Raw genomic sequence first — 21,584 nt, forward strand, 5'->3', positions numbered from 1 at the left:
CCGGAGGACACACGTCACACCACGGAAGACGGCCGTGACCAGGCTGGGGGCACGTCCACGGTCGCCGAGGAGTGAGCACCACCACCCAGGCCACACGCCTCGGCCACGGCGCAAGGCGGCTAGACGTGACGACAAGAAAATCGCGAAGTTCACTCACTGAAAATGTTTAAAAAGAATTTTGGCTAACTGGACTTTAGGAGCAGTTAGGAGATTAGTCTCAGTGGACGGCTCCAGGCCCCGGCCCTGCCCCCAGCTTGCTCTGCTCCGGGGAGGGGAGGGGCGTGAGGACCTGCAGGTGGCAGCACCTCGGGCAGCACCCCCTCTCTGCGAGTTGACCTGGGGGCTGTCTCTGGTCCCAGCCACAGGCAGCTCCCCCGAGAATGTGGGGTATCCGGTACCACTTTGTCCCCAGACTCAGGTCTGGTGACGTATTTCGGATAAAAGGAAAGGTTCCTCGCTACGTCACCTCGCCGGTCTCGGAGCCCGGGGGTCTCCCTCCCCTCGCTGTGCCCTCCCCGCCCCCAGCAGAGAGCCGGGGTCCCTCCTGTGCCCAGTCTCTGTCCAGTCCAGAAGGAGACGGCTTAGGTGTTCTGCCGCCAAGCCCCGAGGGTGATGTTGTCTCTTCTCATTGAAAAATATCTCCTCTAAGTCATTTGGAAACTATTGTTTTTAAGCCCTGGGGGTCCCCCCTCCGACTCTCAGATGCCGTCCACAGGGTGCCCTGGTGGCCATGGCGTCACGGCCACCAACCTGTGCCAGCTCCTTCGCAGCTATGATTTGTTTTTTTTTTTTTTGAGACAGAGTCTCACTGTGTCCCCCAGGCTAGAGTGCTGTGGTGCCATCATAGCTCACAGCAACCTCAAACTGCTGGGCTCAAGCGATCCTCCTGCCTCAGCCTCCCAAGTAGCTGGGACTACAGGCATGCGCCACAATGCCTGGCTAATTTTTTCTATATATTTTTAGTTGGCCAATTAATTTCTATTTATAGTAGAGACGGGCCTCGCTCTTGCTCAGGCTTGTTTCGAATTCCTGACCTTGAGCGATCCACCCGCCTTGGCCTCCCAGAGTGCTAGGATTACAGGCGTGAGCCCCTGCGCCCCGGCCTTGGGGTTTCTTTTCTTTGTTAGTTCTTCCTGAGCTCTGAGCTAGGGGAGGACCCGGCACCCTGACTGTCTGTTGCAGGCCCTTGGCCCAGCCACCAGCATTTCGGGTGCCCCCCCCGCCCCCCTGGGGATGGAGCAGCCTTTCCGGCCCCACCCACATCTGGGGTCCCTGGGAATCAGCAGCGGCCTGGGCTGGCCACGCCCCCACGGGTCACCTCCCTGTCTGCCCTTCCCCAGGGGTCGGAGCTGCTGAGGGACCCGTCCCTGGGGGCTCGGTTCCGAGTGCACCTGGTGAAGATGGTCATCCTCACGGAGCCCGAGGTAGGCTCCCAGCTGGACTTCAGCACCCCTCAGGGCTGGAGCCCAGCCTCCCCGCCTCTCTGTCTCCCTTCCTGTGGACGTCCCCGCGCTGCCTGGGTCGCGGCGGGGTGCTCAGCCAGACGGGCCCAGGCTCCAGCGCCAGCTCCGCCCAGACTTCATTCTGCATGGCTGCCTGGCTGTGCTTCTCCGAGCCTCAGTTTCCTCGTCTGCAACATGAAATCGTACTGTGTTTCCCCCAAAATAAGACAGGGTCTTATATTTATTTTTCCTCAAGAAGACACCCTGGGGCTTATTTTCAGGAGATGTGTTATTTTCCCCTCAAAGCCTCAGCTTGCAGCACGCACAGGATGGCAGGGACCCGACGGGGGGAGCCGACCTTGTTGGTGGGGCTGCCCCCACCTTTCCAGTCACCTCTGGGATAGTCGCTGTCACGATGGGGCAGAGGAGAAGGGCTGCTCGTCTTCTTTCCCGCTCCGCGACGACACGCATGGGCTGTGCAGATGCGCTGCATGGCCACGCCCGTCACTAGGGCTTATTATGGGGTGGGGCTTCTATTGCGCACATGCTTAGACATCCTGCTGGGGCTTATTGTATGGGTAGGTCTTATTTTCGGGGAAACGCGGTAATAGGGTTGTCACAAGGACTCCCTGAGAAACGTACCGACAGCAGTCGGGGCCACGCCTGGGGGGGTCCTCCAGACTCAGGCCGTCATCGCCCCCCAGGGCGCCCCCAACATCACGGCCAACATAACCTCGTCACTGCTGCGCGTCTGCGAGTGGAGCCGGACGGTCAACCCCGAGGACGACGCGGACCCTGGGCACGCAGACCTGGTGCTCTACGTCACCAGGTGGCTGGGCTGTCCCACGGCGTCCCCGCTGGCCGGCCTGGGAAGCCTGCACCCTCGGTCCCCTGCCCTCGGCAGAGGTGACCTGGGGTGGGCACGCACCTCTGCACCGCTCAGGCGACAGTTTTCTCTTGCGGAGGTTTGACCTGGAGCTGCCTGACGGTAACCGGCAGGTGCGGGGAGTCACCCAGCTGGGGGGCGCCTGCTCCCCCTCCTGGAGCTGCCTCATCACCGAGGACACCGGCTTCGACCTGGGGGTCACCATCGCCCACGAGATCGGGCACAGGTACGCGGTCCACAGGCTCCGGCCAAGGAGCTGCCCTGGGCCGGGCCGGGACTGGGGCGGGCAGGGGTCTTGCCCAGCCTGACAGAGGAGCCCCCACCTCCGCCCCGCCTCCCCACAGCCTGGGCCTGGGGCACGACGGTGAGCCCGGCAGCGGCTGTGGCCCCAGTGGCCATGTGATGGCGTCCTACGGCTCCGCACCTGGCCAGGGCCACTCGGGCCTCGCCTGGTCCCCCTGCAGCCGCCGGCAGCTGCAGCACCTGCTCAGGTAGTGCCCGAGCCCCGCCCCCTCTCCACTCTGCGCCCCCACCGCTGTCTTCACCTGAGACTCACCACTCTGGCCTGCCCCTCTGCTCCGTCCCACCCCTCCATCACAACCCAGGCCCCTGCGACCACCACTCCACCCCCCACCCTGCGCCCACCCTTCTATCCCACCCCCTCCTTTCTCCCACCACCACCCCCTCCCCCACCTCTCCATCTAGCCCCCTCCCCTCCATCCACTCCCATCCCACACCCTGCTCCCACCCTTCCATCCCACCCCCTCCTTTCTCCCACCGCCACACCTCTCCGTCTCGCCCCCTTCCCTCCCTCCCCTCCATCCACTCCCACTCCCCACCCTGCACCCACACTCCTTCTTTCCCACTTCCCCGCACTCACTCCTTCGTCCCACCCCGTCCCTGTGTCCACCCCTCAATTCACCCTGACCCTTCAGCTGCCCCACCTGCATCCACTCCCGCCCCTGCCGCAGACCCAGCCCTCCAGCACCCCCACTGGCCTACATCCACCGCCCCTACCCTCCTCTGCCCTCCCCGTCCCGCCTCTATCTGCCCCATCCCCTCGGGTCCATCCCTCCGTCCCCTCCCCACCCACCTCCCCCAGGTGACCCCCAGGGCCCAGGGCCAGCTCCTGGTGGGGACGTGCCCCCCCACAGCGGCCGCCTCTCCAGATGCCCACACCCCCGAACCCGCTGCTCCATCCTGCCTCACCCCGTGTCCCTGCGGGGCTGAGCCAGGGCCTTGTTCAGCGCAGGACGGGCGCACTGCCTGTGGGACCCGCCGCAGCCTGGACCCGGCCCTGAGAGGCACCTGGGGGAGGCGCTGCCCGGCCTCTACTATGGCGCAGATGAGCAGTGCCAGGTTGCCTTCGGCCCTGCGGCGGTGGCCTGCACCTTCGCCAGGGAGGACCTCGTGAGTCTGCCTGCGGGTGGCCACGGTGGCTCATCGGGTTGGTCAGCACTGCCCAGCTCCTGTCCCCTCCACCTGCACTGTGAGCACCTACTGGGTGCCAGCTTGGTCTAACGCTGTCCCCCACCTCTGCACATTCTTACAAAAGTTTGAACAGTTTTCCATGTCTTTGTCTGACGGGGCCCCGAAAATGACGTTGCCAGTCCTGGCAGAGCCCCTGTGCCCATGGACTCCTGGCTGAGCGAGGACACCGATCCCAAACAGCCACCAAGGGCTTCCCGCCACTGGGGCTGGAGTCAGCATGGAGGAAGTGGCCTCCAAAGTGAACCCAGAGCAGGAGTATGGCTGGTGCCCCCAAAAGACAGGATCCCTCCCAGGGCTGCACGGGCCCCTCGTGGGCTGCAGGCACTTTTGTCTCAGGGGCCCCTCCCTCCACAACTAAAAATCATGTTTTGGTATTGTATTTTTATAAAATGCAGAAACTTTTACATGTTATTGTGAATACAAATCTGTTATATATATATGTGTATATATATATATATGTATATGTATATATGTATATATTGGATCATTAATTTTGACCTAGGAGTTATTCTTTTCTTTTGATTTTAAAAGAAGTTGAAACATTCCCGTGGGCCCCTGAAGGTCCGGTCGGAGTCCCTGTTCCTGGTGGATGGGTCAGCAGGGCCTTGTCCTCCCAGGCCACCGGTGCCCACGGAGAGTGTATTGGCCATGGCAGTGTGTCCTGTGGTCTGGAGGGACAGTTAAGGCTGGACACTGGCCTAACGCGCCCTGGTGGCCCCGAGCTGGCCACCCGTCCCCCCTCTTAGGACATGTGCCAGGCTCTGTCCTGCCACACAGACCCGCTGGACCAGAGCAGCTGCAGCCGCCGCCTCATTCCCCTCCTGGATGGGACCGAGTGTGGCGTGGGGAAGGTCAGAGCAAAGACAGAGTGAGCTAGTGTGCGTGTGTGTGCATGTGCATGTGCGTGTGTGCATGTGCGTGTGTGTGTGTGTGTGTGCACGTGTGGGGTGCACACTCACGTGCCTTCATGTGGGCGCCTCCAGCCGGGCCGCCTTATTCCCGGGGCGAGAGTAGGTAGTAAGCGAGGGGGCGGGGCAGGGAGCCTGGTGACTCCTGGTCGGGCTAGGGCAGGTGGCAGCAGGGTGCCCCTGGGCTCTTTGAACAGTCACCCCACCCCTCTCCAGGGCCCGCAAGGGGGGTTCCTCTAGGATGGCAGGACAGTCACTGAGTCAGGGCCTGCTCTGAGTCTGCAGCAGGTTGGGGGGACCCGTCTGCTGGACCCGGAGCCCCTGCGCTCGGCCTCCGTGCTGTTCCCAAGTCGGTGTTGACTGACCGCCCGCTCCCAGGCGCCCCGCTACATCTCCGTTTCCTTCTCTCCCAGCCCTGGAAATAGGGATTTCACTGTCACTCCCATTTTGCAGACAGGCTGTTTTGCAAGTGGCAGAGTGGCCCGAGCCCTCCTGTTGCCCGTGTCATCTTCCTGCCTCACTCTCCCGCTCTGGCCCCGGGCAGGGCTCCCACGCCAGCTGGGCCTGGCCAGGCCTCCCTCTGCCCTTTGCGTTGGTGATCTGACCCCTTCCATAGCCCTTGCTCCCAAGGAGAATGGGGCTTGTGGGGTGCTCGTGTGCATGGGGGGCCTGTGGATGTGGGGTTCCTATGGGTGGGAGTCCCTGTGGAAGGGGGTCCTCGTGGATATGAGGTCCCAATGGGTGGGGTCGCTCTGTGTGTTGGGGGGGTCTCTGTGTGTCTTGGGGGGTCCCTGTGTGTAGGTTCCCTATGTGAGGGGTCCTTGTGGATATGGGGTCCCTGAATGGGTGGGGTCCCTTATTTGCTGGGGGTCCTTGTGTGTGTTGAGGAGGTCCTGTGTGCTGGGGTCCCTTGTTTGTTGGGGGTCCCTGTGTGTACTGGGGTCCCTATGAGGGTCCCTGTGTGTCTTGAGGGGGTCCCTATGGGGGTCCCTGTGTGTGTTGAGGGGTCCCTGTGTGCTGGGGTCCCTGTGTGTTTAGGGGGTCCCTGTGTGTGTTGAGGGGGTCCCTGTGTATGTTGAGGGGTCCCTGTGTGTGTTGAGGGGGTCACTATGTATGTTGAGGGGGTCCCTCTGTGTGTTGAGGGGTCTCTGTGTGTGTTGAGGGGTACCTGTGTGTGTTGAGGGGTACCTGTGTGTGTTGAGGGGGTCCCTGTGTGTGTTGAGGGGTCCCTGTGTGCTGGGGTCCCTGTGTGTATTGAGGAGTCCCTGTGTGTGTTGAGGGGTCCCTGTGTGTGTTGAGGAGTCCCTGTGTGCTGGAGTCCCTGTGTGTGTTGAGAGGGTCCCTGTGTGCTGGGGTCCCTGTATGTGTTGAGGGGTCCCTGTGTGCTGGGGTCCCTGTGTGTGTTGAGGGGGTCCCTGTGTGTTGAGGGGTCCCTGTGTATGTTGAGGGGTCCCTGTGTGTGTTGAGGGGTCCCTGTGTGTGTTGAGGGGTCCCTGTGTGCTGAGGTCCCTGTATGTGTTGAGGGGTCCCTGTGTGCTGGCGTCCCTGTGTGTGTTGAGGGGGTCCCTGTGTGTGTTGAGGGGTCCCTGTGTATGTTGAGGGGTCCCTGTGTGTGTTGAGGGGTCCCTGTGTGTGTTGAGGGGTCCCTGTGTGCTGGGGTCCCTGTGTGTGTTGAGGGGTCCCTGTGTGCTGGGGTCCCTGTGTGTGTTGAGGGGTCCCTGTGTGTGTTGAGGGGTCCCTGTGTGCTGGGGTCCCTGTGTGTGTTGAGGGGGTCCCTGTGTGTGTTGAGGGGTCTCTGTGTGTGTTCAGGGGGTCCCTGTGTGTGTTGAGGAGTCCCTGTGTGTGTTGAGGGGGTCCTGTGTGCTGGGGTCCCTGTGTGTGTTGAGGGGTCCCTGTGTGTGTTGAGGGGTCCCTGTGTGTGTTGAGGGGTCTCTGTGTGTGTTCAGGGGGTCCCTGTGTGTGTTGAGGAGTCCCTGTGTGTGTTGAGGGGGTCCTGTGTGCTGGGGTCCCTGTGTGTGTTGAGGGGTCCCTGTGTGTGTTGAGGTGTCCCTGTGTGCTGGGGTCCCTGTGTGTGTTGAGGGTTCCCTGTGTGTTGGGGTCCCTGTGTGCTGGGGTCCCTGTGTGTGTTGAGGGGTCCCTGTGTGCTGGGGTCCCTGTGTGTGTTACAGGGTCCCTGTGTGCTGGGGTCCCTGTGTGTTGAGGGGTCCCTGTGTGCTGGGGTCCCTGTGTGTGTTGCGGGGTCCCTGTGTGCTGAGGTCCCTGTGTGCTGGGGTCCCTGTGTGCTGAGGTCCCTGTGTGTTGCGGGGTCCGTGTGTGCTGGGGTCCCTGTGTGTTGCGGGGTCCATGTGTGCTGGGGTCCCTGTGTGTTGCGGGGTCCGTGTGTGCTGGGGTCCCTGTGTGCTGGGGTCCCTGTGTGCTGAGGTCCCTGTGTGCTGAGGTCCCTGTGTGTTGAGGGGTCTCTGTGTGCTGGGGTCCCTGTGCGCTGGGGTCCCTGTGTGTTGGGGGTCCCTGTGTGCTGGGGTCCCTGTGTGTTGGGGGTCCCTGTGTGCTGGGGTCCCTGTGCGCTGGGGTCCCTGTGCGCTGGGGTCCCTGTGTGTTGCGGGGTCCCTGTGTGCTGGGGTCCCTGTGTGTTGGGGGTCCCTGTGTGCTGGGGTCCCTGTGCGCTGGGGTCCCTGTGCGCTGGGGTCCCTGTGTGCTGGGGTCCCTGTGCGCTGGGGTCCCTGTGTGTTGGGGGTCCCTGTGTGCTGGGGTGCCTGTGTGTTGCGGGGTCCCTGTGTGCTGAGGTCCCTGTGTGTGTTGGGGGTCCCTGTGTGCTGGGGTCCCTGGGGAGGGTCCCTGAGTGGCGGCAGGCCCTGTGGTGGGAGACCTGCAGCGCTTGCCTTGCAGTGGTGCTCCAGGGGCCGCTGCCTCTCGCTGCTGGCGCTGGGCCCCGTGGCGGCCGTGCACGGGCACTGGTCCAGCTGGGGCCCCCCAAGTCCTTGCTCCCGCTCCTGTGGAGGAGGTGTGGTCACCCGGAGGCGACGGTGCAACAACCCCAGGTAGCCTTCGAGGGGTGCCGTTCTCCGGTCAGGGAGGGCAGCCGCACCCTGTTGCCTGGTTGGGGGGGGTCGGTCGCCTCTCACCCTCCCGCCTTGTGGGCATTCTCAGACCTGCCTTTGGGGGGCGCGCGTGCGCTGGTGCCGACCTGCAGGCAGAGATGTGCAACGCCCAGGTAGGCCGGCTTCCCCGGGCGGGTGGGGGCGGGTGGGGGCGGCGGGCCTCACTGGCCCTGGAGGAGCCAGAGGGCCCGGGTGACGTCTGTGGTTCACACCAGGAGCACTGAGAGGGACATTGAGACCATGGTGGGTTAACCAGGATGGTCCCACTTAGGATGCTGAGACCCTGCAGGGTCCCTCCTCCCTCCCGGAGTGCCACTGCGCCCTGCAGAGTCCCTCCTCCCTCCCGGAGTGCCACTGTGTCCTGCAGGGTCCCTCCTCCCTCCCGGAGTACCACTGCGCCCTGCAGGGTCCCTCCTCCCTCCCGGAGTGCCACTGCGCCCTGCAGGGTCCCTCCTCCCTCCCGGAGTGCCACTGCGCCCTGCAGGGTCCCTCCTCCCTCCCGGAGTGCCACTGCGCCCTGCAGGGTCCCTCCTCCCTCCCGGAGTGCCACTGCGCCCTGCAGGGTCCCTCCTCCCTCCCGGAGTGCCACTGCGCCCTGCAGGGTCCCTCCTCCCTCCCGGAGTACCACTGCGCCCTGCAGGGTCCCTCCTCCCTCCTGAGTGCCGCTGTGCCCTGCAGGGTCCCTCCTCCCTCCCAGAGTACCACTGCGCCCTGCAGGGTCCCTCCTCCCTCCTGAGTGCCGCTGTGCCCTGCAGGGTCCCTCCTCCCTACCAAGTGCCACTGCGCCCTGCAGGGTCCCATCCCTGCAACCAGGCTGGGCCCTCTGGAGCCCTGCGCACCCCTGCATGACCGGCGTGCTGCTTTTATTCAAACGCTAAGCTGGAATCCACGTAGCGCAAAAACCAACCAGCTTAAAGTGGGTGATTCGGTGGCATTTAGTACTTTCGCCATGTTGTACAACCACCACTCCTTCTAGTTCCAGAACATTCGCTTCACTCCAGGTAAAACCCGGTCCCACAAGCCGTCACTCCGCAGCCTGCCGGCCCCAGCCCCTGGCGACCGACCGCCACTCCTGTCTCCGTCTCTGTGGGTTTGCCTGCTCGGGGCATTGCTTGTGCGTGGAGCCGCAGGACACGTGGCCTTGGTGTCTGGCTTTTTTGACGCAGCCGCGTGGAGGCCTGTGTCAGCGCCTCTCGCCTTTGTGTGGCTGAATGACATTCTGCTGCATGAGGGACCTCACTCTGCTCGTCCACCCACCCTCGGGCGGGCGCTTGGGCCTCTTGCTGTTCGCCGCTAAGGGCAGAAAGCGCTAGGAGGTGTGAGCAGTGCCGCTGTGAACACGCTTGCACACGAGCTTGTCGGAGTCCCTGTTGTCAGTTCTTTGGCAACATAGCTAAGAGTGGAATGGCTGGACCCTATGGCAATTCTATCTTAACTTTGCAAGGAACCAGCAAACCATTTTCTGCAGCTCCTGAGCCGTTTGGGTTTCCACCAGCCTCTCCGCTAACGCCCCCAGCGCTTGCGGCTTTGCATGTTTTGATTCCAGCTACCCCGGTGGCGTGGAGCGGTGGGACACGGTGCCTTTTCACACTGAGTTAAAATCTGCCTCCTGGTCCAGGCGTGGTGGCTCACGCCTGTAATCCTAGCACTCTGGGAGGCCGAGGCGGGCAGATAGTTTGAGCTCGGGAGTTCGAGACCAGCCTGAGCAAGAGCGAGACCCTGTCTCTACCAAAAATAGAAAAAAATTAGCCGGGCATGGTGGCACATGCCTGTAGTCCCAGCTGCTGGAGAGGCTGAGGCAGGAGGATTGCTTGAGCCCAGGAGTTTGAGGTTGCTGTGAGCTAGGCTGACGCCACTGCACTGTAGCCAGGGCAACAGAGTGAGACTCTGTCTCAAAAAATAAAAAAGAAATCTGCCTCCTGCTGTGCATGGCCCTGGGGTCGGGCTGGACCCTGGCTGGGTGACAGTTCTGCATGTGGCGAGATCTGGCCTTGCCTCCTCCTCCAGGCAGACACAAGCCTTCCCCAGGCCCTGAGGGGAGGGTCTTCTACTGGGGCACAGGGTGGCAGGACTCCGTGGAGGGCAGCCGTGGTTGGAGTCGAAGCCCAGTGGGCCAACACCAACACCTCTCCAGGGCACGACAGCCCGGGCACCTGCCGGGCCGTGCAGGCTCTTCTGGCGAAGCCCCGTGTCCCTGACTGTCCTCAGTTTCTCTAAACACCTGCCCTGGGCACACCCACTCAGTGAGGATCGCAATCTCCCCGGTTCCTTCATTGCGTGCCGCGCGCCCGCGGTTCCGAGCGCCGTGCCTCTTCCTGGCTGCCCCGTGTCCTTCTCAAACCCTCCGGAGTTTTCCCGTCAGCAAGAGGCTGGCATTCTTGTCACCCCGGTTCGAGAAGCGGGGAACCGAGGCACAGCCCGGAGCTGAGGCCGCACCGACGCCTTGACTTGGGCACTGCGGGGTCTCCCAGTGACAGGGACCCCTGCCCCCTCCTGTGCTCTGCCTCCCCCCCGGCCAGGCCTGCGAGAGGAGCCAGCTGGAGTTCATGTCGGAGCAGTGCGCCCAGACCGACGCCCAGCCTCTGCTCCTCCCCCCGGGCACCGCCACCTTCTACCGCTGGGGCGCCGCCGCCCAGCACAGCCAAGGTGGGGCCCGGGGACCCTCGGGCAGGCAGAGCCGCTGGGGGTTTGCCCATCAGTCTGGTGCTGGTCCGATCAGGGCCCGGGCTCCGGCTCTGGCATCCCATGGACCATGGATGTCCCACCACTGTGGCAGTGACGTCCCGTCTCTGAGCCTCGGTTTTCCCATCTGTGCAGTGGAGACGACAGCAGGCTCTCCCTCCTGGGCAGCTAGAGGGATTCAGGGAGAGGGCGCGGGAGAGGTGCCGCGGGCCTTCCTCCTCCCACAGTTCTGTGCCGTTAGTTAGTTTCTAGGTAGTTTATCCAGTTACCGCCAGGAGGCAGGATGGGCGGGGTGGGGGCGGGGGGCAACCGAAACCCTTGCCCCACATGCAAAGGACGGAGGGGGCTGGTGGGGGTGAGGGCCCACGTGGGCCAGGCGGGGCAGGGCCCGGCCCTCCCTGTCCCCCTCCTGGCTTCAGGAACTCTCGTCCCCTCTGTCCCGTCAGGGGACGCTCTGTGCAGACACATGTGCCGGGCCGTGGGCGAGAGCTTCATCATGAGACGGGGAGACAGCTTCCTGGACGGGACCCGGTGTGTGCCCGGCGGCCCCCGGGAGGATGGGGCGCTGAGCCTGTGCGTGTCGGGCAGCTGCAGGGTAGGCGTGTGTGGGCAGTGGAGCCAGCCCCGAGCCCTGCCTGTCCCGTGGGAAGGCTCCTGGGGGCAGGTCGCTGGGTGCCGGCCCTGGCAGAGCTGCGGTAGAATCCGGCGTGCTGGGGCGTGGTGCAGGGCGCACGGACCGGACTGGGGGTCAGCCTGGGTTAAGGGCCACACCGTGACCCGGGAAGCCACTGGAGCCCGCCCAGCCCACTGTCTGTGTGGATGTCCGGGGCTGTAGACGTGTCGCGGTTGGTTGCCTGTACCCCAGAACCTCCGGATGGCAGGGCCACGGTGCCACTGAGGCCAGCACCCTCCAGGGACACGGCCCCTGCCCCTCCCCCTGCACAGGCGTTTGGCTGCGACGGCAGGATGGACTCGCAGCGGGCGTGGGACGCCTGCCAGGTGTGCGGAGGCGACAACAGCACCTGCAGCCCACGGAACGGCTCTTTCACGGCCGGGAGAGCCAGAGGTAGGGCCACACCCCGGGTGGAGGGCTGGCGCCCCCGGCTCAGCCTCTGCTTCCTCCTCTCTGCCAGCCTTCGGTGGCAGGCTGATTTTGGTGGCGGTGCCTCCGCTGGGACCCTAGTGCCCGGGTGACGGTCGCTGCCTGTAGCTGTGATGCAGGAAAGCCGTGGACCTTGTGCCGCCTGTGCACAACCCTCTGCTTCGGTTTATTTGCAAGGGGTCAGGGGTCATTCCCGAGTGTCAGTGCTCTGAGGGTCAGCAGAGGACCTGCAGGTGGCCCTGCAGCCTGGGTTTGACCGCCCCCTGTGACAGGGGCCTCCCTGCCGCCAGAGGCAGCCCCGTGGCATTGTCAGCTGTCCCCTGCCCAGCCGCAGGCAGCCCCTGTGGCTGTGACGTGGGGACCGTGAGGCCCACGCGCCCCTCCGTGCCTCTTTACCTAGAGTACGTCACGTTCCTGACAGTCACGCCCAACCTGACCAGCGTGTACGTCGCCAACCGCAGGCCTCTCTTCTCGCACTTGGGTGAGCGGCCCGAGGATGTCCCCCCGAGCCAGCATGACGGCGAAGGCGGAGGGACGGTCCCCGGGTGCCCTCGCCTCTCACCCCGCCTGCTTTATAACCGGCTGGGCGACCCCCGGGCTGACTGGGCGCTGCGAGCTGGTGGTGGCGCTTACCCAGGAAAAGGGCGCGGGTCACAGTCCCCCGAGTGAAGAGACGCCCGGGGTGGTATTTGGGAGGGTCTCGGGGATGGGGTGCCCTTTTGACAGCAGCGGGGGGCCACGCACACGGGGCTCTGCCGGCCCTGGACGGTCACAGGCTGGCGCTCAGAGTCTTCCCTGGGCTCCATGATGCAGACGTGGCTGACGGATGGATTCACGGATTGGGGGCCCATGTGCATAATCTCAGCCTCTGGGCCATGCCCTGAGCCACGCCCTGAGCCACATGCTCAGCCTTCCTGGCAGGGAGCAAAGACACTCTTTCCGCCGTGGCCTGTGCTCCCTCTTGGAGGCCAGCGGCGCAGACCGGGCCTCTCTCTGGGCACGGCCGCGCCGCGGGGCTGCATTGCTAGACAGCCCCCGTCCCCACCTGGCCTTTGCATCCTGGGCTGGGGATGCTTGCCCAGGGTCCTTGAGCCCCGCACCCGCCTGTCAGTGCCGTGTGGGAGTGTGTCTGGCGGGGGAGCAGGTCACGGCCCTCGCTGGGTTCCGGAAAGAGGTGCAGGCCCCGCCGGGGGACGTCTTCTGGGGTCAGATGCGTGGGGCTCTCAGGAGGGGCACCCTGGGGAGGAGAGCCGTGGACCTGGCCGTGGGGGCTCTGTCCTGTCCACGGAAGGCCCCCCTCGCCCCGGCCCTGCCGTCAGCTCCATCCCTGCCTTAGCCGGGACTGAGTGAAAGGGTGGCGCCCGCCACCTGCAGGTGTGGGGGGTTGGCGCCCGGCCCACGGGGCTTACGGGCCGTCCCCCGCAGCAGTGAGGATCGGCGGGCGCTACGTTGTGGCCGGGAAGTCGAGCCTCTCCCCCAGCACCACCTACCCCTCCGTCCTGGAGGACAGCAGAGTCGAGTACACGGTGGCCCTCACCGAGGACCGGCTGCCCCGCCTCGAGGAGATCCGCATCCGGGGACCCCTCCGGGAGGCCATCGAGATCCAGGTCACCAGAGGGGCTGGGGAGGCTGGCGGGGGGCCCTCTGGGTGACTGTGATTGTCGGCTTGTCCATCTGCTCACCCCCTGACTCGTTGGTTCATTCGGCGGTCACTTAGAGGGCCGTTCACGCAGGGGCGTTTCCGCGGGGGGCCCTGGAGCATGGGCGTGGGTGAGAGGGGCCCCGGGAGCAGCACCAGCCAGGAGGGGTGACCAGGAGGGTCCGGCCCCAGCGGGTTGTGTGCAGGGCGGGGAGTGGGCGCCTGGGCCGGGGTGCAGGAGCAGGTACAGGCCTGCAGCTTCCCACCTGGGAACCCAGGAAGGCTTCCCCTGGGTGTGTCCTCACGTGTGATGTGCACACACCTGCGTGTGTCCCCACACGTGCTTTGCTGAGGACACACTTGGAGGGCGGGCAGAAACCAGCACGGGCTGAAGTCGTCCCGGGAACACCTGGAGAGGGGCCCCTGTTGACAATGACCTAGCAGCACCCTCTGCCCCTGCAGCTGGCGGAGGCCGCAGGGGCCCCCAGGGGTGCAGGCCAGGCCAGAACAAGCCCCCACCTTCCCATAGGGCTCGGCTCACCCCGCTCCCCGCGCCCGGGACGCTGTCCTCCCCAAATGCCGGCTGCAGCGTGGGTTAAAGCACTGGCCCCTCTGCTGACCCACTGAGTCAGGACTTCCCCTGCAGGGCCCGAGAAGCCCTATTTTAACAAACAAACAGAGGCCTGCGGTGGGTGGCCAGATGTGGCCATCGTGGGGACAGGTGTCAAATGTCACCTCGCACTGGGCTCTGTCCTCTAGGATGGCCCCTTCTTGGGCCGGCCTTGGGCACAGGACCCAGTTACCCTCCCGAAGTGCCAACAGGCCCAGGCGCCTGCGGAAACCTCCCAGCGTTCTCAGGGCCGAGCCCAGGCCGCCAGCCGGCCATGAGGCCCCGGGGCTCCAGTCCCTTCCGGCCGACCCCACGGGCGTCAGCTCCGCTCTAGAAGCACGAGCTGTGCTGTCTCACCCCAGACCCTCGCCCGGGCCCCGTGCTGGAACACCCTGGCCTCTGCCCTTTGCCTGCAGGACCTCCTGACCTCCACGGCCACTCCTCCGCCACCATTAGTGTCAACTTAGGGACACTTCTCTGTGCTCTCTAAATACCCTGTCCAAGGCCGGGCGCAGTGGCTCACGCCTGTAACCCTAGCACTCTGGGAGGCCGAGGCAGACGGATTGCTGGAGGTCAGGAGTTCGAAATCAAAATAGCCTGCCCCTGGCCGGGCGCGGTGGCTCACGCCTGTAATCCTAGCACTCTGGGAGGCCGAGGCAGACGGATTGCTGGAGGTCAGGAGTTCGAAATCAAAATAGCCTGCCCCTGGCCGGGCGCGGTGGCTCACGCCTGTAATCCTAGCACTCTGGGAGGCCGAGGCGGGCGGATTGTTCGAGGTCAGGAGTTCTAAACCAGCCTGAGCAAGAGCGAGACCCCGTCTCTACTATAAATAGAAAGAAATTAATTGGCCAACTAATATATATAGATAAAATTAGCCAGGCATGGTGGTGCGTGCCTGTAGTCCCAGCTACTCGGGAGGCTGAGGCAGGAGGATCGCTTGAGCCCAGCAGTTTGAGGTTGCTGTGAGCTAGGCTGACGCCACGGCACTCACTCTAGCCTGTGCAACAAAGTGAGACTCTGTCTCAAAAAAAAAAAAAAATACCCTGTCCCCTAACCTACCAATTGCTGAGTAATTACCTGCCACCCCCCCCAAGCCCCCCAACCTGTCGAGAATTCCTTGAGGCTCAGTGTCCTGTCCACTGTGTGTCCCCAGAGCCTGGTGCGGTCAGTGCAGGTGACAGCCTGCTGAGCAGAAGGGTGCAGGGATGGAGGAATGAAAGCCCGGGGCCGTCGTGGGGGAGGTGGCTGTGACAGGGACCCTCAGGGAGCCCGCTGGACGAGGCCCGCAGCTCCCCATCTGTCTCTGCAGGTTTACAGGCGGTACAGCGAGGAGTATGGCGACCTCACCCGCCCGGACATCACCTTCTCCTACTTCCAGCCTAAGCCGCAGCAGGCCTGGGCGTGGGCCGCCGTGCGCGGGCCCTGCTCGGTGAGCTGTGGGGCAGGTGAGGCCTGGGGAAGGCTGGCCCGCGGCGTGGCTTGCCCCTGCATGGAGGTGGCCTAGCCCCTGTTCTCCCCTCCCAGGGCGGCGCTGGGTGACCTACAGCTGCCTGGACCAGGCTGGGAAGGAGCAGGTGGAGGCTGCCTGGTGCCAAGGGAGCCCGCAGCCGCCGGCGTGGACAGAGGCCTGCGTCCCTGCGCCCTGCCCCCCATAGTGAGTGCGGTGCTGTCTCTGCAGCTCCCAGGGTGGGGTGGGGGAGGGGGAGTGCCCGCTGGGGCTCCTGGGCTCTCAGGTGCGGGCCGGGCTGAGCAGCTTCTGTGGGTGCTGCCCTTGTCCTGATGACCCTGGGAGGGGGGGCTCTGTGAGTGCCCCCGTTTTGCAGGTGAGGACACTGAGACCAGGGTAGACAAGGTGCCAGTGTCAGCCCGGTGTGACCCGCCCCTACTGTCACCTTCTCTGGGCAGCCTGAGCCTCCATTGAGCTCAGGTGCTCGTCAAATAGGGAGATGACCCCCCCCCCAGGGGGCTGTGTGGAAGCCTTGGGGAGCTCGTGGCGGAAGCTCCGGCCGCTGCTGGCCCTCAGCAGGGACAAACTGTTAGGGACAGGCCATCCCTGTTGGGCACGAGACTGGGGCAGCCGCCAGCCAGCACTAGTTTGCAGGTGTGCTCGGGCCCAGGTGTCGGTCAGGGTGGCCCGGGGACACCTAGAGAGGCTGGGCTGGCCTTACGTGCTTGGCGTTCTCACACCTGGAGGATGCAGGGCCCAGTCAGAGTTGGCTGGACAGCCCTGCCGGCCCCCACCCTGCCCCCGGGCCAGCGCGGGGACCTGGGCAGGGGCCTGACGCCCTGTCCCTCTCCTCAGCTGGGTGGCTGGAGCCTCCGGCCCGTGCAGCGCCTCCTGTGGGGGAGGCCTGCGGGAGCGGCCACTGCGCTGCGTGGAGGCCCAGGGCGGCCTCCTGAGGACCCTGCCCCCGGCCCGGTGCGCGGCGGTGGCCCTGCAGCCTGCCCCGGAGGTGGAGCCCTGCAACTCCCAGCCCTGCCCCGCCAGGTGAGCCCCCGGCAGGGCTGTCCCGCACCGAGCCCCACCCCTTCGGAGTGTCCCCTCTTCCCGAGGTGCCTGGCCGGCCCCCACCACCCTGGCAGGGCAGCGGTGCCTGGGGGCTCCGAGTGCCGGCTTCAGGACAGCCTGTCAGCCAGGAGACCAGGGCCAGGCGTGTCCCTCTCTGAACTTCCGAGCCCCTGTGGTGAAATGGGGACGAGGACCCTCCCAGGGAAGGGCATGGGGACAAGGTGACACCGTCAGTGTAAAGCAGTAGGTGTCACTTTGTCACCACTGCCACCTTTTCCATGGTGCCCAGGTGGCCGCCTCTCGTCCCCTCAGTGTCCAGAGTGACAGTGGCTATGACCCTGCCTTGCCGCCAACCTTCCGGGTGCCCGGGGCAAGTCCCCTCCCTCTCTGGGCTGCAGCCTTGTCATCTGTCCAGCGGGAGGGGGTCAGACCACGGTGGCCTACAGGTGGCTCTGGGCCCTTTTCCACTCTCATGTCCCCACAGACACAGCACACGCCTCTCTTCTTTCTTGCCGAGGCCTGGGGTAGCCTTAGGACCCTGAACACGGCACTGCAGGCAGCCCCCCCCCCCCTGGATCTGAGACCATTTGCCCTCCCCAGGCCTGGATTCGATGCCACGTGGCACCTGATAATCCACTAGCACCACCGTGGTGCAGGGGCCTGTGGTCGTCTGGGTGGAGGCCCCTTCGCGTCTGCAGGGCAGGGGCTGGGCTGTCTCGTTGCACGGGGCGCAGGCGGGTCCCTGGCCGCCGAGCGCAGAGCTGCCTGGTGGAGCCCGGAGGCCGATGAGTGAGGCAGTTAAACCGGCATGTCGGAGAAAGACCCCTGGGCTTTGCCTCTTTGGGCTCCTGGACATTGGGGGGCAGATTCACTGCCTCCCTGCCCCTAGGAGCTGGGCTGCACCTACAGCTAGGTGGCAGTGGCAGGGCGTGATGCCTGTCCCGTGCTGTCCTCAGGCAGGAGACGTCAGCCCCTGGCCCGTGCACGTCGGCCGGCGGAGCAGGCCTGGCCTCGGAGAGTGTGACAAACGTGACGTGTGTGCAGGGGGCGGGTGGCTCGGAGGCCCCAGCGACCGCGGGGCCCGGCCCCACAGGAGAGAGGCCACCTGTTGTTGAGGTGAGTGCCCCGGCACGAGGGCGGCCGGGGCTATTGGGTCCTTACCTGGCTGGGAGAAAGAGGGGCACCGTTTGCCGCCATCCTGCAGGCCAGAGTAGAACACTGTCCTTCTGCAGGCGACTGTCTGCTGGCCAGCCCGGCCAGAGGCTCAACTCAGAGACAGTGCGCTCTTGGCACGCTCCCAGGCAAGCCAGGCAAGCCACACACCTTGCTGGGAGCATCTGAGGAAGAGATCCATTCAGCCTTGCTCTTAGGCCGGGGTGCTGGCCGCCCCCGCCCCTCGCGGCTGGTGGGGATGGCAGGGCCAGCCAAGGGGCAAAGGTGGGGCGTTGGTGAGGGCGTCGGCTGGGGGCCCAGGAGGCAAGTCCCGTGCCACTCCCTGCTCTCTCCTGAAAAGATCAGGGCGTGGGGGTGCCCAGGGGTCTGGAGGTGGCATCCCAGACCCCCACTCGTTGTTCCCTCCCTGCAGCTGGGCGCCGACTCTCCGGGGGAAGAGGGCCCTCCCGCATCGCGCAGTGCCAGGCCGGAGGCTCCTGCCGCCCACGTGTGGACCCCCGTGGCGGGGCCCTGCTCCGCCTCCTGCGGGCGAGGTGAGGGAGCACGGCGCTCACTGCTGACCCCCTCACCCGCCTGCGCTTGGCCCAGTTCCGAGAAGCCTTTGAGTGGCTTAGAACCCAAGCCCTGTCGGAGCATGAGGGTGACATACAAGGAGACGGGGGCAAAGTGTCCGGCTGCCACTTGAGGTGTGGCCATCGGGTGAAAAGATAGGGCGATACGGTCACACCGGCAGCGCTGGCGCCAAGGGCGTATTCCTGGTGGCCCAGCAGAGCCACGGCGACAGGGGGGCCCCACACTGGCGTCCTGGGCAGAGAGACCATGTTAGCTTCAAGACACGCAGCGCCCTTGTGTTTTTCCAATTTTTATTTATTTATTTATTTTATTTTTTTATTTTCTCGAGTCTTGCTTTGTTGCCCGGGCTGGAGTGAGTGCCATGGCGTCAGCCTAGCTCACAGCAACCTCAAACTCCTGGGCTCAAGCAATCCTCCTGCCTCAGCCTCCCGAGTAGCTGGGACTACAGGCATGCACCACCATGCCCAGCTAATTTTTTCTATACATATATATATATTAGTTGGCCAATTAATTTCTTTCTATTTATAGTAGAAACGGGGTCTCGCTCTTGCTGGTTTCGAACACCTGACCTCGAGCAATCTGGCCGCCTCAGCCTCCCAGGGTGCCAGGATTACAGGCGTGAGCCACCGCGCCTGGCCTTGTTTTTACAATTTTTTTTATTGTGGTAAAATGCACACATCATGGAAGGTACCATCTTCATTCACCACGTTCAAGGGAGCTGTTCAGTGGCACCAAGCACATGCCTAGAATGCTCTCCTCTTCCCAAACTGATACCGTGTCCCCGTTAAACACCGGCTGCCCGTCCCCGCCTCCCAGCCCCCGTCACCCTCCCTTTCACTCTCCGTTTCAACGGATTTGATGACCCTGGGCACCGCGTGTGAGCGGAATCCTACGGCATGGGTCCTTTCGTGTCTGCCTCGTCCCAATGAGCAAATGTCCTCCGAGTTGGTCCACACTGTGGCACGTGCCAGGTTTTCCCTCGTTCTTAAAGCTGAGGGACATCCCGTGGCAGGGGTGCGTCCCAGCACGCTCGCTGGCCGCCCGCTCAGGGAGGGACGAGGGGCTTGCTACCACACGCCAGCTGCCATGCGTAGTGCCGCCGTGCACACGGCGCACAGGCATCCGTTTGAGTTCCTGCTTTCGGTGTTCTTGCTCACCCGGCGTTCTCGGGTTGGGCAGTTCTTTGGGGCACGCACTCAGAAGTGGCCCAGCAGGCCGGGCGCGGTGGCTCACACCTGCAATCCTAGCACTCTGGGAGGACAAGGCGAAGGATCGCTCCAGGTCAGGAGTTCGAAACCAGCCTGAGCAATATCGAGACCCCGTCTCTACTATAAATAGAAATTAATTGCCCAACTAATATATATAGAAAAAATTAGCCAGGCATGGTGGCGCATGCCTGTAGTCCCAGCTACTCGGGAGGCTGAGGCAGGAGGATCGCTTGAGCCCAGGAGTCTGAGGTTGCTGTGAGCTAGGCTGATGCCACGGCACTCACTCTAGCCTGGGCAACAAATCGACACTCTGTCTCAAAAAAAAAAAAAGAAGAAGTGGCCCAGCAGCTCTCACGGTGGCTCCGTGCTGCACTTTCCGCAGCGGCTGCGCCGGTCACACCCCGCCCTGGCCCACAAGGCTCCGGTTCTCCATGTCCTCGCCGACACTCGCTACTTCCTGTGATTTGATAGTGGCCGCCCTAATGGCTAATGTGAGATGGTGCACAGTGTTCTTAACCAAAACCCTAACTCCTCGCTCAGTAGAACTTGAACCTGTTTAGAACAAAGACCAGAAAGAGATTTCTTTTGAGGATTCTCCTAAAGGAGAGATTTGAGGCCCTAACTACACCTTTATAATAAACACAGTCAAAGACTTTCATATCGTAATTCTTACGATGCCTCTCAATAAACAACAGCAGCGGCTGCCATTTCTTGAGCACCTACTGTGCGCCAGGCACTTCTCACCTCCCCTTCTAAAACCTTGAATGGCTCTGCAAGGCGGACCCAAACCCTCGCGCCCTGTCTGCTAGGGCCGTCCCGCAAGCCGGGGCCTGCGGTCTGCTGAGCCCACCTCCTGGGGTGCGGGGGTCCCTGCCTCCTCCCTGCAGGCGTGATGGAGCTGCGTGTCCTGTGCACGGACTCTGCCCTCGGGGTGCCTGTGCAGGAGGAGCTGTGCCAGGCGGCAAGCAAGCCCGGGCGCCGGCGGGAGGTCTGCCGCGCCGTCCCCTGCCCTGCCCGGTGAGTGTGGGGAGCCAGCTGTGCAGCGGAGGCAGTCTGACCTGGGGGGCAGCCTCCCATGGGCCACCAGCCTCCTCCCTGCAGGCGGGAGGCCGTGTGGCCTCCCTGACTCCGCTTTGCCCCAGGTGGCGGTACAAGCTGGCGACCTGCAGCGTGAGCTGTGGGGGCGGGGTCGTGCGGAGGACCCTGTACTGTGCCCGCGCCCAGGCGGAGGACGGTGCCGAGGAGATCCTGCCGGACGCCCAGTGCCGGGGGCTGCCTCGCCCAGAGCCCCAGGAGGCCTGCAGCCCGGAGCCCTGCCCGCCCAGGTGGGTGGCTGGCGGCACGGCGGGAGGGGCACTCCTGGGGCAGGCCCATGCCAGGCCAGCCGCTGTGGGGACCAAAGGGCAGCTCAGCGGCCCAGGTCACAGCTGTGCTGTGCCAGGTGAGGGGGAGGTGCCAGCACCACCAGGCTGGGTAGGCCCTGACGGCCACGAGGGCCCTGAGGCTGTGAGCCTCTACTACCCCCACAGAGGATTGGCCAGCAGGGACACAGGCCAGACCAGTGCTCGAGCCCGTGGGGGCCAGAGTGTGGGGGAGGACTCTGCTACCTCGCTCACAATTCTTTTTTTTTGAGACAGAGTCTTGCTCTGTCACCCGGGCTAGAGTGCCGTGGCGTCAGCCTAGCTCACAGCAACCTCAAACTCCTGGGCTCAAGCGATCCTTCTGCCTCAGCCTCCCGAGTGGCTGGGACTACAGGCACGTTCCACCACGCCCGGCTAATTTTTTCTATATATTTGTAGTTGGCCAATTAATTTCTATTTTTAGCAGAGGACGGGGTCTCGCTCTTGCTCAGGCTGGTTTCAAACTCCTGACCTTGACCACCCACCTGGGCCTCCCAGAGTGCTAGGATTACAGGCGTGAGCCACCGCGCCCGGCCTCACAATTCTTTCACGGGTTCTTTTTGCAGTTTTGCGGTTTTCGTTATGAAATCCTTTCCTACGCCGTGTAGCAAACGTCCACCATGTTCCCCCGCCCGGATTCGGTCGCTGGCGCCACACCGCCAGGTTTCCTCCTGCCTGCTAAGTTTCACATAAATAAACCCACCGTCGCAGAAAACAGTTCATTTAAATTTAGACCCTTAACTCGTCTGTGACTTATTTGGAGACGTTGCAGAGCAGGGACCAAACGTTTCCTTCCCAAATCGCTGGCGAGCGAGCGGCGTTCGTTGGATAACCCCGTTTCCCACGGACGGGTTTATGACCCT

At 63.9% G+C, this 21,584-nt stretch overlaps 1 protein-coding gene across 1 annotated transcript in view; it reads left to right on the forward strand.

Moving 5' to 3' along the window:
• ADAMTS13 (ADAM metallopeptidase with thrombospondin type 1 motif 13) overlaps nucleotides 1-21,584 on the forward strand; it is a 28,389-nt gene that overhangs the window by 2,514 nt on the left and 4,291 nt on the right. Inside the window, exons 5-24 of the mRNA XM_076008452.1 lie at nucleotides 1,341-1,424; nucleotides 2,147-2,271; nucleotides 2,408-2,554; nucleotides 2,673-2,819; nucleotides 3,576-3,738; nucleotides 4,566-4,670; nucleotides 7,614-7,765; nucleotides 7,875-7,938; nucleotides 10,345-10,471; nucleotides 10,954-11,102; nucleotides 11,453-11,573; nucleotides 12,010-12,090; nucleotides 13,035-13,216; nucleotides 15,168-15,303; nucleotides 15,383-15,512; nucleotides 16,161-16,346; nucleotides 17,324-17,483; nucleotides 17,953-18,073; nucleotides 20,209-20,338; nucleotides 20,464-20,646. Of these exons, the coding sequence (XP_075864567.1) occupies nucleotides 1,341-1,424; nucleotides 2,147-2,271; nucleotides 2,408-2,554; nucleotides 2,673-2,819; nucleotides 3,576-3,738; nucleotides 4,566-4,670; nucleotides 7,614-7,765; nucleotides 7,875-7,938; nucleotides 10,345-10,471; nucleotides 10,954-11,102; nucleotides 11,453-11,573; nucleotides 12,010-12,090; nucleotides 13,035-13,216; nucleotides 15,168-15,303; nucleotides 15,383-15,512; nucleotides 16,161-16,346; nucleotides 17,324-17,483; nucleotides 17,953-18,073; nucleotides 20,209-20,338; nucleotides 20,464-20,646 (2,693 nt within the window). The remainder of the gene's footprint in view (nucleotides 1-1,340; nucleotides 1,425-2,146; nucleotides 2,272-2,407; nucleotides 2,555-2,672; nucleotides 2,820-3,575; nucleotides 3,739-4,565; nucleotides 4,671-7,613; nucleotides 7,766-7,874; nucleotides 7,939-10,344; nucleotides 10,472-10,953; nucleotides 11,103-11,452; nucleotides 11,574-12,009; nucleotides 12,091-13,034; nucleotides 13,217-15,167; nucleotides 15,304-15,382; nucleotides 15,513-16,160; nucleotides 16,347-17,323; nucleotides 17,484-17,952; nucleotides 18,074-20,208; nucleotides 20,339-20,463; nucleotides 20,647-21,584) is intronic.

The sequence above is a fragment of the Microcebus murinus genome, chromosome 12 (assembly GCF_040939455.1).
Source record: "Microcebus murinus isolate Inina chromosome 12, M.murinus_Inina_mat1.0, whole genome shotgun sequence".
NCBI classification, from domain to species: Eukaryota; Metazoa; Chordata; class Mammalia; order Primates; family Cheirogaleidae; genus Microcebus; species Microcebus murinus.